The sequence below is a fragment of the Nipponia nippon genome, unplaced genomic scaffold, assembly GCF_047370975.1.
Source record: "Nipponia nippon isolate SJK-2023a ecotype South Korea unplaced genomic scaffold, ASM4737097v1 scaffold_9, whole genome shotgun sequence".
NCBI classification, from domain to species: Eukaryota; Metazoa; Chordata; class Aves; order Pelecaniformes; family Threskiornithidae; genus Nipponia; species Nipponia nippon.
In genome coordinates, this window is record NW_028262413.1 from 48,826,490 (window position 1) to 48,853,335 (window position 26,846).

The window sequence follows — 26,846 nt, forward strand, 5'->3', positions numbered from 1 at the left end:
AAGCACCACGCTTGTACCGAGTCAAAGAAATAACATGAAAGGGTTTAATATTCTAGAAGACAAGAAGCTAAAATAAAATCTGATGAAGCATCGGCCCGTCTGGTTACGGGGACAGAAGGGTGAGGCCAGGCTGCGGCAGGGCCACGGAGACGCGAGCGGGGCGCGAAGGCCCCAGCTCCCGTTCCGCAGCGCTCGCCGGGCCCCGAGGCCGGGAGCAGACGCGGGGCCGTCCGCGGGTGGTAACCGCGGTCAAAACACCTCGGCTTCGGTGAAGCCCCCAGTTAATCCAATCGTAAAAAGTCAAAAGAAAAAAAGCCAGAAGCCTCGCATACTTTAAACAACTGAATTTATTAGAACCCATAAATGTTGCTTTCATTAGAAGAATCAAGTTAACACCTAATTCAGGGTGAAATTACATTTTAAGACAAACAAAAAATTGCAGTGCTTAAATACAGTATTTACTGAAGACTGCTATTCTTAGAATCCTGGTACGAGTTTATGCGTATTGTGTGGGATTAGTACGGCATCTAATTCCGAGCAGGTTCAGCGGTTTATTTTCAACTGGGAGCCCCTCGCAGCACGCAAAGGGCTGTTCCCCAGACCTATGGAGGGAAGAGCTCAAGCCTTGAACAAAAACCCCTTGATATGCATTGCCACCAGAATCTGAAGCTTTTATTTCTCGTGTATTTAAGACCAGTTGGCAGAAGATCCCCGTAGCCAAAAAAAAAAAGAATTGTATGACCGTTGAAATGTATTTAAAAGGTTCACCGGATTGGCACTGGCAAACCTTAAGCTGTTACTTCAGATTGGAACCTGAGTTCAGCGATGAAGTACAATCACCCATGTCATAGGCCCTATCATTTCTTTTCACAGTAGCCCTTTGGGAGAAGCAGGTTGGGTTAATAACCTTAATTTTCACTACTGTAGGTCAACAGAATCATTTCCATAAGATTCAGAAAGTGCTTAAACACAGAATACAAAAAGTACCTAACTTACAAACCCTCGGCTGTAGGCAATCAAGAGGTGGAGCGTGGCGGGCGTTCAGAGCTGCGCATCGAAGCACTGCACCGTGCACGAGCTCGAGCGGCCGCCGCGAGGAAAACCGCGTTACCGAGGGCCCATCCCGCCACGAAGGTTCCTGCAAAGCTGATGGGGACGCGCCTGTTTCTCACCAACACTTGCGCTCTTTACCACGTGCAGAAAGATTTCCTACAAGCTGTGCTGAATTATTTACCTTACCATTTAAAATAAGCTATTAGTTACACAACTTTTTCAGGATGCATCAAATTATTTGAATTCTAATATCGCCGACTTCCAGCGCTAGCTACGAGATTTGGTCATTGTCTAGGAGAACTAAAACGGTACTTGCTTCTGAAGACTGGCACAGCCGCTCCTCCGTTACAGTAAGGAAGGAGCCATTTTTTAAACATCGTTTTCGCTCTCAACTGACAGCTCACCTGCAAAATACGAAACCACAGCACTCGTAAGAAAAGCAGGAGTATTTTTGCTCATACGGGTACGACTGTAGAAAAGGAGTCCTTTGGCTGTACATTGCTTCCACAGTGTGTTTGTTACATGAGATACAAACTGTACAAGTGCTCCAGTTTACAAAGTTTTCCAAATTGCAGAAACAATTCAGCCCGTATTTATAATATCGGTTTTAAATGTAAAGATTATTACAGATAAGGTACAGTCTAAGTAATTGGCTCAATGTAACAACAAAAATGTAGTTTTAATACAATCTGCAATAGTACAGCTATGTACATATGTACAGAACTGTTGCCTTCCGTCACTTCGCTGACTTGGAGCATACTCATCACTTCTAGTTATCAGCTTCCTTTAAAGTAAGAAACACCGAAGTAAAAATGGTTCAGTTTTGCAGCACTTCAAGTTCCTCAGCAGAGCTCTCCTCTCATCCACGCCTCCCCCTTAATTCCAGCCTTAGAGAACGCCGTCGCTGAAGCGGGGCTTGCCATAATCGACGAGGTCGTTTTGTAGATCTCTCTCTTCATCATCTGTAATTAAAATATTCAGATCAAATCCGATGTGGTACTACTGAAAAAAAAAAAAAACCCAAAACCCAAACATTTAAACATTCTTTCCCAGAACCTGCTGCTAACGCATCCATCCGCACTGAACCGGCCTCGTCTGGTCGGGGCAACGAAGTCATCGGGGAGAATTTGCGAGGGCAAGTCCGGCCGTCAGCGCTCGGGGAGCCGGCCCGCGTGAAGAACCGGGACCTCACGCTATGGAATAGCTGGGCCTGTATTGCTGCCGTGTTTCAGGGATGTTGTGACTTAAGAGATTGTAGAGCTACTTAAACTTACTGCTGTCATTTGGGAATCTCCCTTTCAAGGTTTCAAACTCTCCCACTAAAACCCAACCACAGATTCAACTACTTCAGACAGTTACCTTGCCGTTTTTAACCCACTCTGGATAATGAATGCACCGTACGGTTTCACAAAGGTTGGGCACCCCGTGGGACGAGCACAGAGAGTCCCTACGGCCCCCTCCAGACCAAGGTAATACTTTTTCCACCTACTCAGATTTGAAAAACGATCCCTTCCACACAAACGTGGCACCGCACGTGTTTCAGCGATGGGGTTTTTACCAATGCTGGAGTTGACTTTGCTGTCAACGTTTTGACATACCGCTACCTCCCATCTCGGACTTGGGGGTAAAATTTGAGGAGAGGCTTTTAAAAACATAGAAGGCAGCTCTCAACCTTTTCAAACCTCTTATCAGCGGAGATCCCTGGTCTCTCTCAGCCCTGCTGAAGGACCAACAATATGCTTTTCACCGCTACTCTTCACAGCTGAGGCAAACCCATCTGGCCGGGCTCCTGCACGACAGACGCTCAGCCCAGCGGTGGAGACGTCGCCCCTCGGACGGCAGAGCAGCTGCGTGCCCGGCCAGGAGCGCGACCTCTGCTCCTTGGGGTTTGGTTTGTGAGCCTCATGAAAAAGCATAAAATTAGAAAACCCTTGTGCCTCCTCAGTATAGCCATTTACTGTAGCACACGCAAAAAAAATCCATCAAGAAAATGCACATTCAGTGTTTTTTCCAAGTGATGTTTTAAAATGTATTATATTCTGCATTCTACCTGCCATAACTCAGATCTCTCCTGTGCGGCTCCCCAGCCTTCTCCCCTCAATAAATAAAAAAGCCCGAAAACTTCAGGTCGTTTCAATTACTAAGCTTTGGCTGCCTTTCAAGGCTGTGTTCCTTTATACCCAGGAAAGGTGCTTGTTCACAGGAATGGAAAACAAAGTGCGAGCGTACCAAGCCTTTTCCTAGAGGAAAAGCTGTCCGGAGCGCCTCAGCGCTTCTACAACAATTACCGACCCGCCCGCGCGACGCAGGCTTTCGTGCCGCGAGAAACGAATGCAGCACGCGGGTGTCACTGGATTTATGTCATCCTCCGCCGTCCAGCCGCCACAAAGACACCGTTACTGTAGTAGAAGCCAACAACTTTTAAATATCACCTCGCATTTCAGACAGGCGGACTGAAAGAAGGAATGCCAGATGGATACTGCCATTCCTGGGAGCGGAGCTCCCGAATTTGTGTATTTTCCTCTGATAATTTCAATCGAAGGCCCACACATTTCTAGTGGCAACAGAAGAACATGTTTAATTAAATGGCTTTGTTTGCACATGCCACGTGCTTTGTTCTGGCCTGATGCAAAACCATGTGATGTTTTTCTAATCGTTTTTAGACAGAAATTCGGGTTTTTTTCCTCCCTAAACAATTACAGCCACCCCCCCTCCAAACCCCCACAATTCTACCCTCTCCTACCCTGCAAACAAATTAGTGGAAAGACTAAAGCAGACGCTTTTTGTAAAATGCTGCTTCTGGAAGGACCGCTTGCCACGCTGTATGACTCCTCTCTCAAATCGAGTCAACAAGTTATTGGGAAACAACATAAAGGGCTTGGAAAATGAAGCCTGAGGTGGTAACACAGGCTGCCCCGGCTGTTCTTCATGAAAAGGCTTCCAGAAGTCACTCCTTAATCTTTCCTACCAGATATTAAGTCCGTTACACCTATACAGAGGGGTTGATCAGAAAAAAGATTTTCACCCAGTCCGAATTTAAAGCCACTGGAGCACGGACTGACAGGAACCCCATCTAAATGGGAACCCGTTTTCTGAGGCCACTTTCAGCGACAGCTCTTATTTTTTCAAACATCCCTGGCATAGCAAGCTCCGTAAGCCCAATCTCCACAGTTTTTAACAATTTTCCACCACTTACTACTGTGTTATACCCACCTTTCGGAAGCGGCGCACAGGAACGCTGTGCAGGTTACTGGTAACGGCCTACAGCATACAGGGTGTTAACCCTCGCTGCCCAAAGCCCTCCGTTTCCCTGTAAAGGCCGCCGCAGCAATGGATTTGTGCCGATAAGCACACCAGGACGGAGCTCTCGGGTACGGCGAGAGCTGCGTCCCCGTGCCGCGCGGGCAGCCGGCCTCCTCCCGCCGCCTCCCGCCCCCCGGTCGGCACCGCACCGGCTGCGGGTGAAGATGAGCCCGACGGCTGGGGAGGCAGAGGGTGGAAGTTGGCACAGACTCGGTAACAGCCACGTGGCCTTGGTTAAAACGTCACGAATCGGATTCTCCCGTCCGGTTACGGCACGACGGTGGTGAGGAGCCAGGCATCGCCCGCTGCTTCCTAAGGGGCACTGAACTAAACCCATGAAAAACCCAACCCGCCCAACTGCCTGGGTTTGCAGAGCAGCGCGTAGGCACGCGAACGCGCACGACGTACCACGCCTGCCTTTGCATTACGAGGCCGTAACCCTTGGACGCGAGCCTCCTGCTTCCACAGCATCGACAGAAGCAGCTGCAAATACTTCGGTACCTTCCTTGGGAAGCTAGCTCGTACAAGCGGATTACAACCCAGCAACAACCCATCCAGAGGGGCGGACGTCAGCAATCCCGAGTGACTAAAACCCGCTGCTACAGTTTTGAGCAGAAGTGTAACACAACAGGCCGCATCTTCTGGAGCAGCAGCAGAGTTTTCATTTTTATCAGTAAGTTAATTAATTGCCCAGGGTTCCAATCCATACTTTTCTTTTGCTTGTTCATGAGTTTCAAACTACCAGCCCAGCCAAAAAATGCTTACGCTGCACAGTTAGATGCATGCCCACAGAAATCAGTTGCTTTTTATCAGCTTTTCCCATTAATTATGCTTGGATACCAATTAAATACATCTGAAAAACTGCCAGCTAAAAAACTTACTTTATGAGGATCCAAACCTGGGTGCCTGTAGAACTTAAATCATGGTTGTTGGTTCCCCCCCCCCCCCTCTTTATTTTGCACTTTCCTTAACTGGAAATACTCCGTATGTGTATGTAAACATTTTCACCCTACAGACATGCGAGCCTTCCACAAAATATTACCAAACAGCTAGATGGAGGATGGCAGACACCGTGGCAGACAGACGGCAGGCAGGGAATGGAGAGGCGATGCGCTGAAGGCATGCAGAGCGAGAGGCGGTGAACATGCACGTACGGGAATTAGGCTAGCACCGGATTGATGAGCTTTGAAGTTTGGTTAGCGAGGAAAACCAGAAGCCTGTTGAATCTGTGTACAACGCACGGAAATGACGCTCAGAATTGCGGAGAGCTCACTGCGTACCGCCTCAAGGCAGGTGTGCCAAAAGCAGTAGTCAAAAAACTACAGTTCTGTATTTGGAAACTGCTTTAGCAATGTCAAAGACTACACCCCAACCAGCTAGAGAGTAGATTTGGGGTTGTAGACAAAACCATTTCTGAAATTTGAAGTGTCTTGATCTTCCTAGCAGAAAGCGTATACACCACTGAAACAAGGCATCAACATCCTCTCGCTGAGAACTGCTGTAACACTGCTTTCCAACGGAGAGCGAGACCGAATTTTCAAGATTGCCTAAAGCTTATTTATTCTATATTAGAAATTTTCAATCAGCTAAAAATAGCGAGGCTTTACACAAATTCAACAAGTAAACTCAGCGTGGATTTTATCACAATGGGATGGAGATAAGGCCCAAGCTCACCTTGGACGTCTTCTTCTCCACCATCACCATCCTCTTCCTCATTGTAAGCCAGCTCAGCCTGTTTGTCTGCCTCATACTCACCCACGTTACCATCATCCCCATTATAATCTGCGAGTTTAGAACCCTGCTGCGGATCAACAGGGGATTCATTCTCATCAAAGAACCGGCCTGTGAAGTAGGCAAAGGATTAAGTCAGAAGCAGAGAGGAAAGAAACAGGAAGATTCTAAACGAAAGCGGAGCGCGGGTTAAGATAGTCGGGTTTGGTAGCAGTTTCGGCTGGAGGAGAAAGGGGGTGGAAGGGAGAGGGCTTGGGCAGGGGGAGAACACCACGGCTTGGGGGACACCTCCGTGCAAAAAGGGCGTACTCGGGCGTTCAGCGTGTGGATCTTGTGAAACCCGACTGTTACAGGCGCCGCTCTTCGGAGAAAAGAGCCAGAGGAAGCATCCAAACAAAAAGCTCCATCTTTGATTACCTACAAATGCTACTACAAGGTTTCTTAAAATGCTGACGAGCATACAGTGGAAGTTTTTGTATTTCGACTTTTTTCCGAGGAGGACGGGCATGTTTCTACCCACAGCAGAGCAATAAATACATCGCTGATGTCGTATACGGTGATGTCTGCAGAGCGCGTACCATACTGTCAAGGGTAACAATCTAGCCCAGATCTGCCTTGCACCTCTGAACTGATTTTTTTAACTACTTAATTAATTGCCTTTGCACTCTCGTTTCCTATTAAGCTTTAAGAGTTTTCAAAACGTTCTGAATCTTCAGTATTTTTGTCTCCCAGCAAAGAATTAAGAATAGTTCCAGGCAGCCAAGCAAGCGCACAATGAAAGGTTAACGGCGCACTGTCCAGCTCAGAGCTGGTCTTTACTGGGACACAAGGAGATCTGCTCGAGTCCCATGCAGTTGAGTCTGATTGCCCATTGCTTAAGGAACGTAACACTCAGTCTGCAGAGGACACAAGTCTGGAGGGATTACGTATACATGAAAAAACAGGATTAAAGTGCGATACGATCTCCACAGACTGGAAAGGGACCGAGGAAGAAGTCTGCCAAGGCAGATGTTAGGTGAGTCGCCGTGGAAGCAATTAAGCAGGGAAGTAAAACTGAAGAAATACGATTTCAACATTAGGATTAAAAAGGAGATCGGGGTTACAATGAACAGATGTAAAAATGAAATTATTTCTTAAAACAATGAAAACCATCACATGCGGCAGTATATAAAATCAGGACAGGAACAATAACATAGTGCTGATCTGGATGGGGAAGAAAAGCAGAAGAATCACATCTAGTGCAGCTCAAATGTACAGAAATGGAAGTTTCGGTTATTTTCATAAAATAAGCAAGAAGAAACTATGATCTGTTTACAAATCAGAAGTTTAATATATTATTCATTCTCTATTCATCTCTAATTGAGTAATCCTTGCTATTATTGGTTGTGTTTTTGGACACTGCATTATATATAAAAAGGAGACGGAACCGTACAATTGCACGTTAAATATAAAACAAGCTATGGAAAGACAACTGAATGCACTTAACTTACAGAAAAACCGAGCCTGTAGATACACCGGAAATACTGGGACAAACAAGTACTGAATAAATCTAAGCTGACAGAAGGAGAGGTTAAAATATCAGAAAGAGACCCTAGGAAACACAGCAAGCCCAGGCAGGGCTGGGAGCTGGAGCGCGCGGGAGCAGCCCTGCGCCCTGGACAGCCCCGGCGAGCTCGGAGTCCAGCACGGCTTCGGGATGCAGCTTCCCTGCTTTAAGCGTTTGGTATTTTAGCTCAAGCTACTTCAAAACCAGGGAGGGAAGCCTGAGACCCTGGGCGCACACAAACCTCACCAGCAGTCGGTTGGGACTGGGCGGTCTTGGCAGCAGCTCCGCTGCCCGTGCGTGCAGTCAGGCGTACAGAAGACTTAGGCAGTAGATGACTTCGCGCCCAACGCCAGGAGAACATCGGATACTCTAACCCAAGGCATAGGTAATGGTCTTGGCATCCCAAGACTTTAGGCAAGCACCAGACCAGGAGTTGCTGGTAGCTGGAGCCAGCAACGCACCAGTTGCTTTCTGCAACAGACAGAGATCTGGAACCTCGATGGCGTTGCGCATCTTTCACACCCCTCCAAACGTGAGTCGGTGTCTGCAAGGCAGGCGTTACGCGGACTGACTACCTGGGGCACAGTTGAATGCGCTGTCATGAAGCACAGGAGCTTAGTGACAGCACGGGATGCCCCGTAAGGTTGTCACTGATGCCAAAATCTGCCGGTCACACTTGCTGAGATGAATTCTGAACAGGCATATGGGGCGTTACTCAAAGCTGGATCCTTACAAACACATTACTCAGAGCCGCTGTCCGCACACCCATCGCTAAGGGCTTGCTTCCAGCTTGAAACAGCAGCAGGGACTGGCGGTTTCTGCACCCAGGGTTTTTTCCAGGGTGCCAGGTAAGAGCGCAAACAGCGACGTCGCTGCAGTCGCTTTCAGGTCCTGCTTCTTTTGAAAGGCAATGGCCGCAATGTGCCCATCTCCATACCTAGTACCAAAGTTACTTTTTAAACCTATGCTATCAAAATAAAAAAGGAAAACATCTTTTGGGAGGAAGTTCTCTGGTTCTGAAACCGTACAGCGATGACAGACACCCTGACCAGTGATGGGTACCCGCCTCATCCCACGGGCTGACGCCCAGCAAGTTTTGAGGCGCCCAGTAACCACAACCGCAGCCAGGGAATGGGCTACAGTGAAAGCTGCGTGCCCGAGCTGGGCTCCTCTGCACCCGGGGGATGAACTGGTCACCGCTGGACCTTTCAGAACACCCACGGCTGATCAGCCGGGAGATAAATCTTCTACAAACTGGATCAGCTACTTCCATACACGACAGAGAAATTCTCTCCCTCGCTGCATCAGTACCACGTACAATGTAAGTTATTCCAAATATGAAGGAGCAAAGAGAAAAGGAAAAGACCGATCTGGGATGATTGCTGACCCTTGGGTACCCGTTCGCAGCCTACAATGGAGACACTTCAGGCACTGCTCCCGCCTACAAAGCTAGCCCCCATCATCTAATCCATTACCAGGGAAGGCAGCCAATCCATTTAAAAACCCCAACAACCGAAAGGGAAGCTCTGTCGTTTCAGCTGTAGTCGCTCAGCCAGAGAAGCGCAGGATCTTCAAGAAGCTCCTCTGATAAACTAAACACTCTTGCACATCTCAGGATCCGCAGAGTGGAAGAGAAGCTCGCGCAGGTTGCATGCCCATTTTGAATATGCCTGCCCCCACTTTATCAAAAAGATCCATGAGAGAGATTAAAATAACTGAAGCCTTCCCTAAAGATCTGTTTCTAAGAAATACCCAGTAAATTCATGTCCATTCCCTACCTCTTCAACCCTGGTCTTTTTAGAGCTTCCCCCTCCCCATATTTTTTTTTCCTCTCCCCTGATTCCCTTCCAGCTTCCCATCATCTTTGATATTTAAAGCCAGAGGACAGCCTCACAAGCACTAGGTACAACAGAGTTAGTTACTCCACCTTATTGTTTGACATTCCTGTTAACACATCCCAGAAGAAAAACCTCACCTGAGAGGTCTGTTAGTGACTAGTACCCGCTGCGGACCACCTCGGCTTTGACTGAACTGCGCACTTGCCGTTTGTCACTCACTCTGCGTATGAGTTACCTACACCGAATTACATACAACTCTCCATTCTTAATTGCAGACTACTTTGATGTTTACAAACTTTTATCTTGCTGAAACCACATCTCATGCATTGTTTATCATCCAGCACTCAAAATAGCAAACAGGGCCAAGCAAAAGATGCATCCTTGTAAACCTCACAGAAGCTTTTCCAATAAAACCGTTAGCGATACCTGTGCTTGGAATATTCTCTTCTTAAAGTTGTGCACCCCCACTAAACAGCAATTTATTCCTGACCAGGTCTCTATTAATTTGCCTACGACAAAGTCACACTCCGGTTTTTGAATACGTACTTTTCAGATCATATCACTTTGACACGATCTGTTCTTGAAATACCCCCGTTAACCACTTGTCGTATTATATTCAAGCTGATTGAGAATTCGTCCAGTTACCTTTCCAGTACCAAAGCCGGGCTGCTAGGTCTCTAGACCTCTACAGGCTTTAGCCCCTGCCCCTCTGGGGGGCTACGAGGGGGCGGAGGGAGAAGGAGAGAGGACACTGAGCTCCCCCACCCCTGTACCCCCTGCACCCCCCGTACGCCACTACACACCCTGCAGCCATCCGCCAGCAGATCTGGCTGTATGCTCACAGGCCCCGTTTTAGCTTAACCTCTGCTTCAGAAGAGCAACTAAAACGCTTTACAAGAATAAGTGGAGCATTAAGCTTATTTCTCTGTTATTCAAGGAATATTTAAGAGATTGCTAGAAGTTAACGCTTTTTTCCCTGCCATTTCTCCAAGCTACAGAAGTGCCAGTCAGGTTCTAGACCATGAAAAGAAATGGCAACAACTTAGAGTTAAGAAGTTAAGAAGTTAAGTTCCCTAACAGAGGGAACTTCCCAAACTGAACCTTTTATGACAAAAATGAATTCATAGCCTCATGCTCCTGAGAGCGACCCTAGCTTTCAGAATTCTTTTCACTGATCACTGAAGCCAATTCACAATTTTATTTCAACAAAATTGTTATTTCTGTACCGCTGTTTATCCCATCCACAGAATTAACACAGGTTTCTGGCACGAGGCTATAGAAACCTTTTTTCCTCCCAGTTTTTGTGACTCTGAAAATGGCTGTTCTGATGTAATAACTCGTCAGCTTGGAGTACAGACAGATTTTAATCATAGAAACCAAAGCCTAAGTGAAAGCTACTTAGCTGTGAGTACAAAGAAATTTAAAGTTGAATTTATAACAGCTATATATTAAAGAAAAATCTTATTTGGGTAAAAAACAAGAGGAGATGTTTCGGCACTGTTTTTTCTTCCAGATGGCTCTTCCCCACCCAAATGCTAAACAATTGGAATTAGTTCTTCAAAAATAACGATGTTAAGGTATGCCTAGTCAGTATACTCTACCCTATGCTTAAGAGTATAGTATCGCCACTGATACCATAAGAAAGTTGTTTCACTATAATGTTCCTATAGGAAGATGCCAAATCAAACGCTGTGGGCATACTATTCTCCCAATGCTACGGCATCAGCTGCAACGTAGGGACGCATCTCAAAAACGACAGTTCCCAGACAGCTGTAGGTGCGAGTTCTTACCTGCCGTCTGCCCACTAAGCCTCAGCAGCGTTATCCCCACCGTGCACACTGAACAAATACGCGATTTGCTCCTGTCTGAAGGCTTCTTCCTCCAGCAGAGGTGGAAGAGAAGGGTTCTGGGAAACTTCCTCTCAGGAGAACAAGCTTCTGGCCAAACCACAGACACCACCACCGAGACCCCCTATGTAAGGGCTGAAGTCTTGTGTTGTCCGAAACATGGTACTTAAGCAATACAGCGTGGACATAAGTAACTCAGTATCATGCATGTATCAAAAGTCTTGACCTAATGGATTTACACGTGCAGTAATTTCCAACAGCATTTTAAATTCCTACAAGCAAAGAATTTTTTTAAATGACCGAATATATATATGAAAGATGACACATTAAGGCACATCTTTTACACAGAAACATATTATGTTTCTTTTCAGGTTTACTCTCCAGAAGGCCACCCGCTGTAATGGTTCCTATTTTCCAGACAGGCACTATTACAGACAGAAAATGAAGTGATTTTCTTAATATGTTGAAGTATATGATATTGGCCAACTTACTTTGCTTCATCTTCTGCAAGTCACTAACTCTGCTCTTTGGAATTTTCATATGGTCTGTCTCAATTTTGTGTTCTTCCTGATTTTCCGTATTTTCTTCAAAATTTAATTGCTGGAGAGAATTTGGAGGTATCTGCTTCACACTATCAGCATTTCCATCATTGTCACTGTGCAAACCTACAGAACGAGGAAGCGTGTTCGGTTTTCACATGGTTCCAAAAGGCGGCTATAATGTTACCGCAAAAGATAATTCATCACATTTTAATACACAATCAATCCTAAGTCGTTACCGCCTCAGCTGATTTTCTGTGTGTACTTAAGTGCTCGATGAAGCCCAGAACAATAATATGTTTATGTATTTTTTTATCCTCCTGCTGATTCTGCTTTTCAAATCTACTAAGCATCATTTATTGTTTCAAGAGCTATGATCTGAGGAGAAGGTTGCGGTAGGTCACAGAAGTTATGCTAAAAATAATAAGCAGAATCACAGGACTGCAGAAAACTCTGGTCCCCTTGAAATTCACATCAACCTTCTGTTGATAAACTCCAAATTCAACGAAGCAAGCTTTTCGCTTGCCATCTTTTATGTTTTCTCGTTATAAAGTCAAAATGAAGGACTACCTCAGAGCAACAAAAAGAAACAAACTATTTCAAAGATTTAACATTTGGAAATAATAAACTTTAAATGTGTATACAGACTTTGAGCTCACTAATTTTCATATTCTAATCTGCTTACACATCCACTGCAAAAGGAAAGAAATGAAGGAATATTTCTGTTGCCTTTTTTCAAAAGAACCGATAACGGGCATAACAAAAAACTTCAGGCTGTTCGGTCATGTCACAAATCTATAAGAGCACGTTATATTGAATGGGTTTTAGCAGGACAGTATTTGAACATGCCACTTGCAATGCAGATATAACCTAATGTTCTCTTTGACATTAAAGCAAAGTGACTCGATCCACGAGCATTAAATTTAAGTAGTATATTTGCTATGGATTTGTGTCCTTTCTAGCTGCAATCGTTCTAAACCCTTTCACTGCAGTACTTTTAGTTCTCTCGTGTCCTAACCCTCCCCCACGTCACCCTCAAGTGAGCTGTTCGCAGAAACAGGAGGACACTGAGCAAGCGACAGTACTGCTGTTCAATCTCCGAGTATAACTGGCTACCAACAGATCGAGAATCAACTCTTAATGATATGCTGCAGCCCTAATTAGCACCCCTAAGGAAGTGCTAATTTCAATTACCCTCCTCTGTCCAGTGGAGAAATCTTGAAGCACTTACCTTTGAAACTTTTCACTCTCAAATTTGGCTGAAGTTGGTCAAAAGGCTCAGAAATTATTGGGGGGGGGGGACGGGACAAAAAGACATTGCGCAACCAGCAGCCTCAGTGCCTCAGGAGGCCAGACTGAGAACGCACTCAGTCTCGTACCCTGCAGAAACTGATCGCTGTTTTCATTTTTGCAACCACATCAAGCAGGAAAAAGGGGCTGGCCACCTACACCCAACATCCATGATATGGCAGCAGATGGTAAACGGTAAGTTTCCTACAGAATGTTGACCTGAGAATTTTACCTGGTGCCAGATTTGGAGCATGGGGCTGTTCAGTTGGAAGATTTATAACAGGTTGATGACCTTCGCTTTTAGGAGCTGAAATAAGCGGCTTCTTTAAAGCTAAAATAAAATAAATGGACAAAAGCATTAACATGAAACAAACAGACGCTATATGCTTCCTCTAACAACCCCGTAAACCTTTTTGTTGTTGTTTTCTTGTTTCCAAACCACAGATGAAAACGTAACATACAAGATTTCGGGGCGGGGGGAATATTATCAGAAGCATTCAGTTTTGAGAATTCGGACCTCTAAAGCAAAGTAAAAATTACCAGATTTTACAGCCCACTTGAATTTTATTACCATAGACAGATTTTAAAACTTTACATTCACTATGAAACACCCGGTATTCAAACAGAATATATATGCCACCAAGAGCCCAAATGGGAAAGGATTAGAATATTTCTCCTCACCAGTGGGAGTATCTTCAGCTTTAGCAGGGTCATTATCTTCTATTTCAGGCATGCCGGCATCTCCTCCTGGTTTGATTTTCTCTGTAAGACAAGAATAGGATATTCTGCCTTATTAAGTTTGAACAGAATTTCCCTCTCGCGGAAGGCTCTAAGACCAGAAGAAAAGTCCTTTATCCACAGAACGTGTCCCATATTGATAACGCAACTACAACACTCCTTAGTGCACTGTTGAAGTCACTGAAGACTGCTTTGGAGCAGTGCTCCCAACATCAGTGCAATCTTCAGAAAAGGATGGGAAACAGATGCGCTGTTCTTGGTAGCGGAGTAAGCAAAGCCTGCTGCAAGCAGCTGGCCAGAACAGATGCTGAACTGATACAAAAAAGTGCTGATTCAGCAGCACAAGAAGTAGAAACAAAAGGGAACCCATCTGCCTTTCGGCGAGGCCTACAGGGAGGAACCAAGGGCAACAGTCACTCACGGAGAGCCCCCAGTACAGCTCCTGGTAACCAAAGGTCCCCACTCTTACGGGGGGACACACTTGTGTCCAGGACACGAAGGATGCAACACCTTACCTATCAGAAATGACAAAAAAAAGGCAATACCTTTGCCGTTTACAACATGATCTGAAGGCTGCTCGTTCTTTACTGGGTTTTTATCTTCTGCCTCTGGAACAGTCTTAGATATTGCCTGGTCGTCATCATTGGGGCTAACTTCAGTGTCTTTACTGGACTGAATTTTTTGCGTGGCCTGTTAGAACAAATTCATAAGGAACCAATATTAAGCACATCCCTGAAAATTACAAAACAAACCCCCTCAAATTCAAGATTACTTTGGGTAAGCGAAATCCCATTTATGAATTAGATGATCACCAAAGTAAATAACAGCAGAAGTCTCCTATATACAAACCTGAATCCTGAGGGCTGGAGACGAGAGCGTGGACACATAACTGAACAGAAAATGTAAAATACAGCACGGCTGTATGACATTTATATCAGCATATGTAGCTCTTAAGTATAACGCAACAGGTTAAGGCCTTAAGCCTCAGGTCAGAGACTTTAAAACAATTCTAGATTTTAAGACAGACCTATTGAAACCTACTTCAAGTCTGCCTTACTATTTGAAATGTTTGTAAACAGAGACGAAGCAAGGACATGAGATTTTAAGAAAAGCAGGGTATTTCATCTGTTTGTAGGAAAGAGGCCCATATTCTACTGGCAGCTTGCACCATATAATTACACCCTTGATACCCTTCAAATACCATTGTTATTTGCATCACATTAGCACCTCGAGGCCTCAGTAGAGATCAGGTTCTCCTTTGCAATAACCTGCGCAAGGTCGTAAGAACATAGATCCTACTCTGGAGAGCGATAAAGTAATATCCGTTTCACAGAGAAGAAACTGAAATCCTTAGCAATGACGTCATGTAGGAAGGCTGTAGTAAAGCAAAGAATTAAGCCTGATCTTCAAGGCTCAGTTCACTGACTGAGCAGAACAGGCAGATGTTCTTACACTAATACCCATCTAGAGCTGCTCAGGACGATATTAATGAAAAGTTAGGGGAAAAATGCTCGAGGCCTCCATATATCTGAAATGCTGAGTCAAACAAACAGCAGACTTTGGGCTCTTCTAATTCAACAAAGAAACTTAGCTGCGCATTACCTTCTGTTCCCGTACAACTTGGTCCATTAATTTCTTTATGTTTTCTTCATGTTGCAGTCTCATTTCCTTGATCTGCTGCGCACACTGCAGACTTGATTAGAAACACATTATTAGTTTTATTTCATTTGTTGTATCCGCTCTCCCATAAATAAAATAGGGGGAAAAAATATGAAGTGGCACAAAAAGCCAAACCTGAGATATAACTAGAATAGTCTGTCCAAAAAGCCTTGTCCTGGAATGTGTATGGAGTGGAAATGGACTGAATACAGAAAGAAAGCAGAACTGGAAAAAATAGGGACAGAGCAGAAAAACAGTAAAATAAACAGAATGGCCTTGAACATATTTCCTCCAAAACCTGGAAAGCAACCGAAAAGTCAAGCTTCACAGTTAATCTGTCATCAGCATATATTAATTCCACTAGGAAAGCAATCTATCTCCCACAGCTGTCAACACAGAAGATGCACAACTACTACTATCGGTTACTGCTACCAACTTAACTAAGATCTGAATGACACAGCTAAACATCCCGACTTCTCTAACAAGCCACAGAGACCAACGCAATCCAACAAAACTCCTGTCTCCCACAAATCTGCAAATACTCAACATAGCACATAGAGCAAAGAAGATTTCTGCGTGTGTGAAAGTTTCAAACATTTTCTCATGTGTTAATCTCCCTCAGTCCTCAAAGCTTCAGAAGTAGCTGTTCTCCCTGCTTCTCCATTATAAACTTAAAAGGCTGAGGTCAAGTTAAAATTTCAATCTACACAATGCTTTTAACTGCAGTTGAAAAAAATAAAATTGCTGTCTTTCTAAAAGTGTAATTAATAACCCTGGCTGCCTACAGAACTGTGTCGATTAAACTCTTCCAAGTATTTGTTCACCAAGATCTCCATGTTATTAAAAATGCAGACTTAAAATCATCCAACGCTGAACAATTCCAGTAAGTCCGATTTCTCTTAGATCGTAGCTCACTTTGGGGGGAGGAGTAGAACAACACAAAAAAATAAAACTTTAAAATCAAACAACTAGCTAAGTCAAAGCTACATCACCAAGTTACTACAGTCAAGTTTGAGGATTAGCAGAAATAGGATTAATTTACACTTTTTCGTAAATACAGCCTTCCATTACACACACACAAACCTAGTTACTAACATTCTTAAAGACATACCTATCATATTCCAATCTCCTTGTAAGGTAAGTATTGTTCTTCTTGTACTCGTGAAGCTGATCTTCCTGGCGAATGAACTCCTGACGTAATTCTGCTAGTTGCTCTAGACCAAAAAGCAAAAATCAACACGAATACAGAAATATAAGAAAAAATGCCCCACGGCAGATACAACTTTCAATACTGCTATAGAAGTTAAAACTTTGCTCAAGTTTTACGTTATTTCTTCTAGATACACTTTAAAGATTCTTAAGCTAACTTGAAAAAGACGCCGATTTACTCATGCATGCCAGATGTCACCATGAATTATAGAACAATTCTTCTGATACTATGCCAAAACCCCTAAGTTTTTCTTTACCTTTTCATTCAGAAGACTTCCACAACGCTATTTCACCTATCTGTTGGAAAGCTCTTTAAATCTCCTGAAAGATTCTGTTATTCGAGTAACACAAAAGTACAACTAGGTTACTTTAGGAACGATGGTCTAATATTCTTTTTCTGCAGTAAGCGTACAGAAGAAGGTACCTTCACACTGCCCATAAAACCAATATATATTTCCTGTCTTCACAATTGCTCGAGAAATTCTTCTCCCGGCTCCTCAGGCTACGAATAATTGTTAAGCTTCTTACTATTTTAGGTTGCAACTACACAGATACAGGCAGAAATGCCAAGTATGGTGTCTGCAGGTACGTTCGAATTTTGGCATTAGCTGTTCCAGGTCACTCAAACCCATACAGTAAGATTACAGGCATTATAATCATGCCTGTCTAGAACAGCCTTAAAAGATAGTTTCTGGACCATTCCTAACCCAGCGTAAAGTATCACAACGTTGAGGATCCAAACTGTACTAAACTGTGTATTTGGTGATCAAAACGATTCTAGTACCTTGGAAGTAAGCAGTGCCAGAATACACCTTCCTTCCACAGACAGCAGAGCAAAGTCTACGAGAGCCAACCCTACACCTATCCAGACTCGGTAATAAACAAATATAACGAAATTTCACATCACACCATGTTCCAGCACCACTTGATCTTTCATTTCAAATGTATTCTGCAGTACCTAGGCAGTTAAAAATACACAACTTCACAGTCTGCCAAATCAGCGTTTGGCCATAAATTCCTTACCCTTTAAACGATGTATGTCTGCCATTTGATACGATACGTTGTTCTGCAGCTTAATCTGAAAGGAAGAAACGGTTATATAAATACAGACCACCAGCAGGCTAGAGGGGGTTTAGACCGCCAAGGCTCAGGTGCGTTTGTTTTCATCGTAAAGACAACGTACGTAACGGATTATCAGAATGACGTATACAACGTTCTTGTGAATACAAGTGATGTATATTTAGTCATCTATAAGTGATATCACCAACCTAAACACTGTATTTAGGCTTTGCTAAGAAGGACTTAAATTTATTGCCAGGACATATTTCTATCAAAAGAGTAGATTCTGTCAGGACTAAAATAAACACACTGCATTCGATGCTGCAGGAGGAGACAGTGAATGTCCAATGTCAAAGCAGAAGTGTATAAAAATAAACACGCAGCATCATGAGCAAAACCAGTTTTTACCTAATGCATATTTAAAGTAAATTTTTTATGTGATGCTACCTAATAGTCATAGCACACATCTTATTTTTAAGAGACAATCTGACACCAGTAGACTTCCACAACAGCTTTTAATTTGGTATTTTTAGTAAGGAAAAAAATAGCAGTTACAATAAATAAGAAATGCATGTACACAAAGTCATTAAGTAAGGATGCTTTGTCTTGTTCTTACATAAAGACATATGTAAAGACAAAAAATAGCTGAAATGACGAGGAAGATGCACATGTAGGACATACTGAGAAAGGGTGAAAAAAAATCCACGGCCATCAGGCAACACTTAGGCTGTAATTATTTTTCTTGTAGTTTCACAATCGGTATAAACGGTAACTCTAGACGGGGTGCTGAAAGAGGGTTGTCATTCTTGGGTTACGAGGTCAGAATTACCTCTCGGAATACCAAAATGAAGTACAAGCACACCTACTCTGGTGCCGGGCGGGACAGACGGACAGACATACACACACACACACACACACACACACACACACAGAGGCTATTTCAATTCCCACACAGATTCTGAAGCTCAATGTCTGAGTCAGTTACCTACATTTCCTGCCAAAACAAACAAAAAAGACATATGCCCTTACTGTAAGACTTCCTCCACCCACCTCTACCCTCCTTTTTATCAAAAGCATTCCTTTCTTTAAAAATGTTTCACATCATGTTTTTGTTTTTAAGAGAGGCACTCAAACGCTGGACCCTCCGATTCAATTTGTCCCATATGGGTTGAGGCAGGCATTTATAACTTTAGGAACTGCCGAAATCGTGATTTTCTGCAGAACACAGCGTACACGGAGGCACGCATCCAACAGCTCCAGTCACATAATAGAGGCTCCTTATGAAACAGAGTGCTCCATCGAGAGCTCCCTGCGTGCCAGACTGCGGCGTCCTGGCTCATCCCTAGCAGCGATGCGCACATGGGCAGCGCTGGCAGCCAACCCTGCCCCATGGCAGAGAGCAAAAGCCAAGAGGGCTGCTGGAGCGTGGAGAGGCACCACCGCGACGGCTCCGTATGGAGGAACGCCCAGCCACTTCACAAGGTTTTTCCCAAAAAAAGAAAGAGCGGCAGATGATGCAATCTTTTGGTAACCTGAGAACCCTGACCATACTGCTCGGAAATGCGATACAAAATAAAACCACCCAACAGGGACACTTAGGGAGCCTTCTCCGCGCGTTAGAGCCGTGCGTTGGAGAAGCCATTACACATGTGCTCTGCCCACCAAGACATTTAAGGCACTCTAGTTACAGGATGCAAAGAACAATACTCAATTAAACGAAAGCCTGCGTTGCACCTTCCTGTGCTTTATTTCAAAAGCACAGGGAACCCCTGTGGTGGGGACTCCACGCAGAAGCACAGTACAAAGGCAGCCGCCAAGCCTTTCTATTCCAACGGGCGCCCATCTTGCCCGCTCTCCATCGAACGGACACCGGGACAGGGGAACAGATGCAGAGTGATTTGTTGAGCATTAACGAAGAAGTATCTTTCCCCATTTTGCAAAGCCACGGCAATAACGACCAATTTTTTCCCCGTCTTCCACTCTAACGCAGCTCTTTCCCAGAACCCAATAACCTACAAAGGAGATCCTGGGAAGCAGCGGGTTCTGTTTTCAAACCTTCATCTATCAGAATTCATAATACCGAAAGCCTTCCCACTTGCTTGCTTCTGCTCATCCTATAAAACATTTGACTTGTAATGGGCTGGGGGAGGGCTGCCTGTCTGTTAACAGAGTTTGATTTGAAGACAGCATCAGCTTCATCATGCAATCTTTCATTTTGGCAATTTTGAGTTTCAGAGAAAAGCGACAGAATTCATATCCAAAACAGCTCAGCTGACAGCAAGTGTCCCTCATCTGAAGGATAGAAAGGGAAGAAGCTTTTTTATGATTCATGGGATCTGTTCCACCCACACATGCAAAAAAACACACTCCACAAACCATGGCGCAAGTCCAGTTCTTTCTGAGCTGTGTCCTCCTTGAGTCTAGACCTATTTGTACTGTTCATGTTCCTCAGTGGCTTCTCAGATCCTTTCCACAGCAGTTGGGACGTATAAAAGAAATTCTCTGTAGCCCAATGAGCTCTGCGCAGGAAAAAAACATCAACAATCCTGTGCATGCTGGAGCTACGCACATGCAAGGCAACCTTCCAGTGCTGTCTGAATTGTTAATGGTCTTGTCATATAGTGAAAGGCACTGTAAGGAAGAAAAGTTAAAAACACGCTGGAGCTTATCTCGGCGTATGGCAGGACAGAGCACAGGTGGTATTGCTTCCCGATGCAATAAGTGGTGAACCGTAAACATCCACCCATATTTCCCTGTGAGTCATTTCTTTATCTAGCCGGAACACCCTCCGAATTGCCCGTCGAAGCAGCACGAGCAGGTGTCCGTACTCCTCGGTGCAGCTTGACGAGCCTGGGCATTCCCAACGTGCTGCGAGGGCACGTGCTGGAACAGCACAGGAAAGCTGTTTAAAAGCCTGTTTGCACGAGGGTCCGTATGCCACAATTCCATCAGATTTCTGCTATTGTCAACTGCCTTTTTCAGAACAGGCAGCGCTATCATCAAGCAATTAGTGCAGCATCAGAGGTGACACCGATCATCAGGAACATGCAGTAAGAGTGGAAGATGCACTCAACATCGCCGCTGTAAAGCTACAGCGTTGCAAACTGAGGAGCTATCAAGGAGTTCTGGCAACAAAGAACATAACCAGCTGCTCCCAAGGATGTTTTACTAAACAGTTTCATCCTATGGGGCACCACTTCCAGGCACCAGCTAAGGGGCAAGGCTGTATTACACACCTGGCATCACCAGCAATAGCTTTGGGATGAGAAAGGCGTGCTCCCGAGAGCTGCGATAGCAAATACAGAGCTACGAACCCCTACACGCTGGATGGCTGCCATCTGGAAGCTCTCCACCACAAACTCCTGCCATTCAATCATTTTATTGAGCTTATTGCAAAGGGATGTGTAAAGATACGAAAAAAAAAAAAAAGTATCCTCACAGTATGCTGCAAGAAAGCATGAAATGCTCAGGAAATCAACGCTAACCCTGCATGCACCACCTCCCCAAACGCTGGGGCAGCCACTATCCCCGTTCGCCTCCCAAGAGGAGCTCCAAAGGAGGAGAACTCCTCCGGTGCGTTCCAAGGTCCTGCAGACCATCACGAGCTCACCAAGACGAGCACAAGATGATGGGAGAAGAGAATTCCCAAGAACTCCGGCTTTTTCTTTTTTTTTTTTTTTAAACCGAAGACACTAGGTCACACTACTACATTTGCTCAGGAGAGCAAACAATATTCTGGTGCAGTGTGACTGGCTTCTTACGCACGTAGGGGGAGGGAGGAGAGAGACGAGGGTTTGGGCCTGGCTACAGATATCACCGAGCTAGGAGGAAGCTGCCTGCAGAAATTCAAGTTGCCTCCACACTGGGAAATGCACGCTTGATTTACATGACCACAAGGCAAAGAACCTCCTATGAAGACAAAGGAGCATAAAGCAATATTGACACTATGATAACCACCAGAGTGGCATCTTTCAAATGAGTTTTCTGTGAAATAAGCCTAGATCTGTTGCGATCACTTGATACCCCGGGAATTACCAGTGTTGGTGTTTTATTACAGCTCCTGCATTTCACAAATGGACTAAGATCATTGGTAAAAACCAGTTTGTTCAAAGAACGTCCTTGCCAAATTCTATTTTGAGAAAAAAATTATCAGTCGAGCCTTTTCTGGTCAGACACTTCATGCCTACTACTCACTATTTTTTTTTTTTGTAACAGATCTTTATTGTCTAAAACAGAGCTTTATTCTCTACTCTCTAAAGTACAGTCACTTAAGGTTGGTTTTTGTTTGTTTGGTTTTTTTAGAAAAACATTAGGATTGCTGCCACTGAGAACATGACAGTAGCTCACATGAGAGTCAAAGAGAAAGGGACGGTGACTGGTTATCGATAAACCATACTGCTATTCTTGCCTATTAAGGCACATTGAACATCTTGAGCACAATAAAGAAGAGAGGGTATTCAAAAGCCTCTAGCTCACATGACCTTAAATGGCAGCTTCTGGAACAAAGAACGAAGATACAGGGCATATACTGCAGCACGCATACAATTAACAACAAAATTAATTTGTGAGGTTTACGAGTCACATTTCTCTTGCTCCCCTCCTGCTCTGCCCTGCGAGCGTTCAAAGACCAGCCAGATTTATGCAGAACAGCAGAGTGGTCAGCAGGCAGGTGCAGCTCCACAGCACCTCAGCCTGTACCACGCATCGAAGCGGGCTCTGCCTGCCAGTAACCCTTGCGAGACACCCTGACTTAGCACTTGCATTTTGTCTCCTGGTGTCCTACAGTAAAACACTACAGATTTCCAAAAAATACAAATTCCTTGTATTAAAAGCAAGCCTCGCCATGCAGCCCAATAATTGACAGCTTCCTTGAATACCACCAGTAGAGTTTTACACCTCTCAGCCAGTAACAATAATGCATGAAACAAGTGCACTGCGTTACGAACGCAGGCTAAACACCTGGGACACAAAACCAACGTCACCCACGTAAAGAACAGCCACGCTGCAAGCACCCACCTACATCCCTTCCCTTGAATACCCTCAGCCACTTGCCCAAGTCTGCAGCTTGGAGGCAGTTTCAATGCATTTATCAACCTTCAGCAGACTTCCTCCGTTAATTTGTCCAGTCTAGCCATGAACTCATGTTATCTTACTATCCTCAACAACTGAGAAAGGGAGTTCCAGCTCAGTGCCCTGACTGACCGCCACCTGTGTTTTCAAGCTACCACCATCTTTGGATGCTTGCTTTTATTGCAGAGGGCAATGAACAACTAAACCTATTTGCCCTCTATTGGCATGTAAAAGTTCAATTAAAAAAAAAAAAACAAACAACAAAATCAAAACAAAAAACCCAACAGTTTAGAAAACTACTCATTTTCTGTCTTTTACAGGGAGAAGCATCTTTGTTAAAACCTAACTGCTTTGATTTGAGTTCAGCTTCTCTTACTCATCAGACTTATCTATTCTGATGTCTGTATAGAATACTTATTTATAAATTAAACTAGATTTTACAGTATCACAATATTTTTAATCACAATGGTGTCAGTTGCATTTATTTCCAGTGGAGAGCAGGGGTATCCACCATTACATATCTAATCAGGCTTTTTAGTCCAATCTCAGAAAAAAAAATTTTAAAAACCACATTTGCTGAACACACAAATGGCTTCATTTTAATGGTTCAGTAGGAAAGAAAACATAACTTTAATATAAACAATCAGTTTGAAGGAGTTTAATTCTGTAATGAGACATGTATGTATTCAGATTTTTCTGTGACAATTGAACGCATTTTCTTATACTGCTCATCAAACGTGTGATATGAAAGGGCCAGAAAAACAAACTCAGCCAGTAATAAGCCTGAGTGCGATATTTCCATAAATCCTACTGTGACAAACAGTGTCCAATTAGCAGAATTATGAACTGCATGCAAATAGAGTACACGCTACCATACCCAACCGAGTAAAAGAACTTGTCTGCTTAACTCCTCTGTAAAGAGTCGCCTGTGATGATTATGAAAGTGCAACAGTGAAAGTTGATGCATTCACTCATTTTCCCTTCCACAACAAAAGAAATCCCCAGGCCACCTCCACATAAAAGGGCAAGCTGAATTTTGTATTAGCTTGTCTCTTCACAGCTAATGAAAACGACACGTTACGCCAGCAGCAAGATTTTTTTTTTCCAAGTATATGCTGGCTGCATAAGAACCAGACCCTGATGTGCCAGGCATTTTGAGAGAGGCGAGCTCAGGGTGCTACACATGAACGTTAGGCGTGTTTCGCTTTCCTTGAGGCCAAACAAAGTGTAGTTTTAAGGCTGTGTATAGCTTTTTGGCTGATCACTGAGATCAAATAACCTCGGCAGAGGAGGAAAGCTCAAAACAAATTAAAAATTGCCGTCTGGAGAACAGTGAGCTCTCAGTGTTTTCATTGTTAGCACAGACACTGCCTTTGCTGGACATTTTCAGCTCTCTTCGGGGACGCATTCAGAAACCCGAGCGTACTGCAAATGTCCCAGCTGACGGCAACCAAAGCCAACGCACCAGCTCTAGAAACCCGTGCCTTCGGGGGCTTATTTCATCCCTAGGCTGCAGACGCTGCAGGGCACCGGCCACCCCCAGGCGAGAGCAGCCGGCGCCCCCCAGGCAGAGCCACCCCGCAGGGCCCGGGGACCCTCCCGCCGGCCCCGGGCACGGCTGCACCCTCCGCTTTACCTTGCTGTCCTCGCACTTCTTCACCTGGCCGTCCCTGGCCTGCAGCTGGCTGCTCAGGTGGCTGTAGTCGGCCTCCTTCTGCTCCAGCTGCTTCTTGTGGGAGTCCACCTTGCCCATCAGGTCCGAGTTCCTCTTCTCCAGGCGCCCCCGGGCCACCTCGGTGCGCTTGGCCTGGCTCTGCAGCTCCGCCACCTCCTCCTGCAGCAGGGCCTGGCGGGACGAGGCGTTCCAGCAGTTGAAGGCGAGGATGGCGATCACCACCAGCAGCGCCACGAAGAGAAGGGAAGGCAGACGGCCGCCCCTCCGGTTGGCCCCGAAGCCCACCATGGGGGAGGCCGCCGGGCGGGGACTTCACCCGCTCACCGCCTCCGCCCGCACCTGAGAGGGGAGAAGCCGGGACGGGGGAGGGCAGGAAGGCTGCTCAGGGAGCCGGCCGGCGGGCGGAGGCGCTGCCCCGGGGGGCCGGGCGCATCCCCGGCGGCGCAGGGCCCTGAGGGCGGCGGAGGGCCACGGGGGAGAGCGAGAGGAGAGGAGAGGAGAGCGCAGCGGGGCGAGGGGAAGCCGCGCCGGGGGCAGGGCTGTGCCCGCGCTGCCGTGGCCGGCCCAGGCGCCGCTCCCGCCCCGCGGGGAGGGACAGGCCGCAACGCCCACCTCGCCGGCCGGCAGCGGCCCTCCCGCCCCGCCCCTTCCGCCGGGCGCCCCGCCCCTTCCGCCTCCCGCCTCTCGCGAGACAGGCCCGTCGACTTCTCGCGAGAGCGCATCTTCCCGCCTCCGCCGGTGGCGGGGCGCCATCTTCTGCGGGGCGGCCCGGGGGGCGCGGGCGGGCGGCGGCGGTTGTGCCGGGGGAGGGCGGGTTTGCGGCGCCGGTGGCAGGGGCGGGCACACGCACACCCGCCCTCCCCGGCGGCACCGGGACCCCAGAGGGGCGGGCTGGGGCGAAATAACGGGCGGGGGGGGGGGGGGGGGAGAGAGGCAGAACAGGCCGCTCAGTGCTTCTCCTAAAAGGTGTTTCCTGAGGAGACACAGCGTCTATTGGGAATTATGTGAGGAAATCAGTTACTTGTTCTATAATAAATACTCAGATAAAGCATTTGTTCGTAGTCACATTGCTTCACGAACCATGAATCGCTCCTGTCGCCATGGCCCGTACATCTCACGGGGGAAAGGGAGGCAGAGCTGGTCTGAGATGCAGAGCTGGCTCCCGCGCTCAGGGCGTGGGTTGGCTCACGGCCGCGGGCCGCAGCCGCTTTCCAGGCCGATCATAACAAAGTCAGGCACGCAAGTTTTTGCTGCCTCAGAGGCTATTTTTTTTTTTTTCTTGTGATGGGATTTCAGTAATAATTCTGCTGCAGTCCTGTGGCCGAGCACCTCGGACAGGAGAAGGGGTTTGGAGTGAGCTGCCGTGGTACAGCGCGCGCATCGTACAGTCGCCGTACCTCCGAGTTGCAAAATGGTGCTGAGAGGATGTGGGAGAAACAGAAAAAGATCCGTTTTCCTCCTAAAAGGAGGAAAAAGAACGACATTGAAGGAATAATGCATAAAATATGTTCCTCTCCTGAGATACAGCATACGTTGTGCAGAATCTGTCAGCTGTGATAATGGTGTCATGGCACATATATCCTTTTCTCTTCTTCCACCTGATTCTGTACCATACTTGCATCCCAATATTTGCATTTTGGCACTTTTAGTTGCTGCTATACTGGTAGCCAATTAATTTGCCAATCTGCTTTCTGCAGATGGCGGTGTAGATTCACATTCTAAATCAAGTGTTGCAAATTTTACTTCCTCGTGAAGCTAGATAGTGGCAGGTTTCTAACTCTGCTCCGTTAAGCTTGCTCTTTCTGCGTACGCTTACTCTGCGCAAAGCTGAGCACTGCGAGAAAGGAAATGTTTGTCTAAAGAATGTAAATACAACACAAATGTAACAAATTTGAGCTCGGAGCTACACCTGGATTTGTTGATGTCTCGCTGCCCTGTAAAAGCCGGCTCGGAGCTCTCCTCACTCGGTGCTCGGTGGTACGTCCCCCTCCCGGTTAAGCCGCTCCTGTCAGCCTTTGTGGCAGCTCCCGGCCCCGTAGCTGGCAGCAGACGATCCCCCTCACAACAGGGAGCTGCGCCAGCCCGGCTGAGAACTGGCCCCTGCACGTTTTCGGTCGTTGCCTTTGCATATCTGGGAGCTGAGGCAATACCAAGCAGTTTGCTTTTTCCAATTCATTTGCCGTTTAATTTCAGCCGTGTTCCAGGCTCCGTGATCCAGACGCAGACTATTCCTTTCCTGGTTGGAAAGGCTGTATTCCTGCTCCCTCTCCCTGAGCTTCTGCATGTTAT

The 26,846-nt window shown here is 45.9% G+C and overlaps 1 protein-coding gene across 4 annotated transcripts; it reads right to left on the minus strand.

Moving 5' to 3' along the window:
- Nucleotides 1–329: 329 nt before the first annotated feature.
- GOLM2 (golgi membrane protein 2) lies at nucleotides 330–25,103 on the minus strand. 4 transcript variants are annotated; one of them, XR_015701249.1, is made up of 10 exons: nucleotides 24,519–25,103; nucleotides 17,777–17,831; nucleotides 16,656–16,758; nucleotides 15,488–15,578; nucleotides 14,431–14,575; nucleotides 13,829–13,909; nucleotides 13,380–13,478; nucleotides 11,810–11,983; nucleotides 11,262–11,483; nucleotides 330–2,015 (listed from the first exon to the last, which is right to left on the minus strand). XR_015701249.1 is itself a non-coding variant. In XM_009469999.2 (10 exons), exons 1-10 carry the CDS (start codon nucleotides 24,843–24,845, stop codon nucleotides 1,942–1,944), a joined length of 1,317 nt encoding a protein of 438 aa, XP_009468274.1. In that variant the 5' UTR covers nucleotides 24,846–25,103; the 3' UTR covers nucleotides 330–1,941. The 4 variants fall into 4 exon arrangements, 3 of the variants coding, with proteins under 3 accessions (XP_009468274.1, XP_087599439.1, XP_087599440.1); XM_009469999.2 differs by lacking the exon at nucleotides 11,262–11,483 and adding an exon at nucleotides 6,031–6,198; XM_087743313.1 differs by lacking the exon at nucleotides 11,262–11,483.
- Nucleotides 25,104–26,846: the final 1,743 nt, after the last annotated feature.